The 3,492-nt window shown below is 58.0% G+C and overlaps 1 protein-coding gene across 1 annotated transcript; it reads left to right on the forward strand.

The window, feature by feature from the left end:
- Positions 1 to 218: 218 nt before the first annotated feature.
- On the forward strand, positions 219 to 2,534 carry NRROS (negative regulator of reactive oxygen species). The gene is given in 3 exon segments (XM_010294373.1): positions 219 to 332; positions 583 to 2,224; positions 2,227 to 2,534. Coding segments are annotated over 3 exon segments (2,058 nt in total). The 5' UTR covers positions 219 to 224.
- The last annotated feature ends 958 nt before the right edge of the window (positions 2,535 to 3,492 follow it).

Below are 3,492 nucleotides of genomic sequence, written 5' to 3' on the forward strand. Positions count from 1 at the left end.
ACAGCATGTTGGGACCCCATTGTCTCTGGGTGCTCCTGGGGGCAACAAAGGGAGTTGCACACCTGCCTGCAGGCAGCAGCCGTGGGCAGGAGGCCAGCGGTGCACAAGGATCACAACTGCTGTGATGGGCTCCCTGGGAAAACCTGGGCCTTTTGGGATGAGCGGTCTGCAGCTTTTGACCTTCTCACTTCTGTCTCCATCTCTGTAGGAGTGCTGCCACTGAGATGGAGGCCCCACTCCCTGGTCTCTCCCTGCTTCTGGTCCTCCTGGCAGTGGGATGGGGAAGCGGGGCGGTCACAGCCTGGGCAACATCTCCCGGCGGCTGCGAGTTTGTAAGTCCTCTCTTGCAAACCCTCACCCTTCCGACTGCTTGGTCCTGCCCTGCAAAGTCCAGGCACCTCAGCATCTCCAGACCTTCACTCTTCTAGCTACTGACTTAGCTAAGGAGTGGACCGGGGTGCTGAGGCTCTAACCATAGAGCCACCTCCTCCATCCTCACTCTGCTCCCCAAACTTCTCCCTCCTCATCTCCCCCCATCTGCCGCTTCTCAGAGTGGCGTTACGTATCCAATTCTTGCCTTAGGTGCAGAGCACCGCGGACTGCACTGGGAGATGGCTGAGCTCCGTCCCAGGAAATCTTCGAGGTGATACCGAGGAGCTGTTGCTTGATGACAACACTATCCAGGTTCTGGGCAATGCCTCTCTGCTCTCATACCACCAGCTGCGGTGTCTTGGCTTGACCAAGAACCGGCTGGAGCTCATCGAGCCAGGCGCCTTCCTGAGCAGCCAGGGCCTCCACGTGCTCTCCTTGGCAGACAACCTCCTTTTCACCAACTACTCGCTGACAGCAGCTGCTCTTTCTGCTCTGCCAGCCTTGAGGACGCTGGATCTATCTGGAAACAGGCTCACTGAGGACATGGTATCGGTTTTGGTCTGGAACCTGTCTTCCCTGGAGTCCTTGTCTGTGGCCAGGAACATCATCATGAGGCTGGACTCATCCGTCTTCACAAACCTGACACAGCTGTTGGAGCTGAACGTGGAGAAGAACTACATCTTTGAGATTGACCAAGCTTTTGAAGGGCTGCAGAGGCTGCAGAGGCTCAACATAGCTTACAACTACCTCCCGTGTGTAGTGGAGTTCAGCCTGACCCAGCTCAGGGTGCTCAATGTCAGCAACAACATCATTGAGTGGTTTCTGGCCCTAGAAAGTGATGACCTCTTTGAGCTGGAGGTGTTGGACCTGTCCCACAACCGCCTCCTCTTCTTCCCTGTGTTGCCTCGACAGAGCAAGCTGCACTCCTTGCTGCTGAAGGACAACGAGATGAGCTTCTACCAGCGCCTCCCCAACGGCACATCCCTGGCAGACGTCACGGTGCAGTTCCTGCTCATTGATGGCAACTCCACCAACGTCACGACGGTCAGCCTCTGGGATGAGATCTGCCACAGCAACCTCTCCTCCCTGCGCCTCCTGGACATGAGCCAGAACCAGGTCTGGTACCTGCCGGAGGGCTTCCTGGCCCAGATGCCCTCCCTGACCCACTTGAAACTCAACCAGAACTGCCTAGAGATGTTTCACCTGTCGGAGGGGGACCCCTTAGCCATGCTGATAGAGCTGGACCTCAGCCAGAACCAGCTGGCAGAGCTGGAGGCAGAGGTGCGCGCCGGGGACATCCTGCCCAACCTGCAGCTCTTCAACCTCAGCACCAACAGGCTACAGGTGCTTCCTCCTGGGGTTTTCACCTACACCAGGAAGATCGCTACCGTGGACCTCAGCTACAACCGGGTCGACCTCTGTCCCCAGCCAGCTGTCGCAGGCGAGGCAGGGAGTCCCCCCTGCGTGGACATCAGGGGTGTCGAGAGCTTGACTCATCTCTCCCTGGCCGGCTGTGGTCTGCGGGGACTGGGCGGCCACCCCTTCCAGGGCACGTCGCTGGTGCATTTGGACCTTTCCGACAACCATCAGGCACTGTCCGGGGACCTGGAGTGGCTGCAGGACCTTGCTCTGACGCTGCAGGTGTTGTCTCTGAGGAACACCAGCCTCTCCTCCACCGCAGTGGACTTCTCTGCCTTTAACAGCCTCATGCGCTTGGACCTGTCGGGGAACTCCTTGACAGTCTTCCCCACCTCGCTGGGCGTCCTGAAACTGCGCAGCCTGGACCTGCGGGACAACTGCCTCCCGGTGCTCCCGCTGGATGTCATGCAGACGCCGCTGGGAAAGAGGCTGCAGGGGGCCCCTACAACTGCTGCACGCTGGGCTGGTGGGACGCCCTGCAGCGAGTCAAAGGGTTGCACATCCCCGATGGGCAGGAGGTGACCTGCAGCTACTCCTCCCGCACGCTGAGCCCCAGGGCGCTGCCCGAGCCTGTCCTGCGGAGCTGCCGCTGGCAGATGGCCGACCTGGCACTCCTCTACCTGGTGCTGGCTCTGCCCACCTGCCTGACGCTCCTGGTGGCCTTCGCTGTCATCTTCCTCATGCTCAAGCAAAAGCTGCTGAAAATGGTGAAAAGCCGGTGCGGAGTCTCCAACCCTTACTGATGGCTGAGGAGGAGGAGGAAGGGCTCGGCAACGGTGAACATGAGCAGGTTGTCAGGATTACAGGTGGTAATCCCTCTGAGGTGGGCGAGATGGAGACTTGCTGGGCTGGAGGACCAGGGGGTGCTGGGAGAGCTGCTGTTCCTGCTACAGCTGCCCTAAGGGTACCCGAAGGCTGCGGGGCCGTGGCCGGTGGTGGAGCCTGGGGCCGTGCTGGGCATCCTCAAGGGACATGTCTTCAGCAGAAGCCTTCAGCTGGTGAGAGCCAAGCAAACGTGACACTGAACACCTCTTGGCCAAAGGGGCACGGACAGTTGCCCCCCAGTGCTATTTTTTGCCTGCATTCAGGCAGTTCCTTTTATTTATTCACCCCCATAGCCAACTCTCTGCTGTGAAACATCCTCCAGCTTTACAACCAGCCTCCATGAATTGCCCCAGGCTGGAGCAAGCATTGTCTGGGTGCTGCAGAGGAGGGTCTCTGTGGCTGTGGAAAAACCCCTGCCGCTCTTGCTGGCACCGGCAAGCTCACAGGCAGCCCTGGGCATGCACTTGTGTGCGTGTGATGATAAGACAGGCATTGTCAGCAGGGCTGAAAAACATGTTTTGGGGTGTCATTCCTGGGTTAAGTCGTGATCCCGGCTAAAAGAGCCCATTAAAAATAGCCCATGTTGCAATGATATAAAATATTGACTAAAAGGCACGAGAATAAATTATATGGGCGGTAATATTTTATCATCAATTTCTTTTCCTCCAGCAACTGCTGGATTAAACAGATGCAAAGGAGATAAAAGATGAGAAAGCCTTCCTCCTTGTTGCGCAAGCCCTGCTCCTGTGGGCTGTCGGCTCCAGCAGCATGGTGAGGTTTCCTCCACCCAGCCCTGGTCACAGCACATACTGGCTCTCCCGTACCAGCAGCGTGCTACCTGGGGAAGTGCTGCTTTGTTCCTCGGAGGGTTACTGT

Source organism: Phaethon lepturus, unplaced genomic scaffold (genome assembly GCF_000687285.1).
Source record: "Phaethon lepturus isolate BGI_N335 unplaced genomic scaffold, ASM68728v1 scaffold40060, whole genome shotgun sequence".
NCBI lineage: Eukaryota > Metazoa > Chordata > Aves > Phaethontiformes > Phaethontidae > Phaethon > Phaethon lepturus.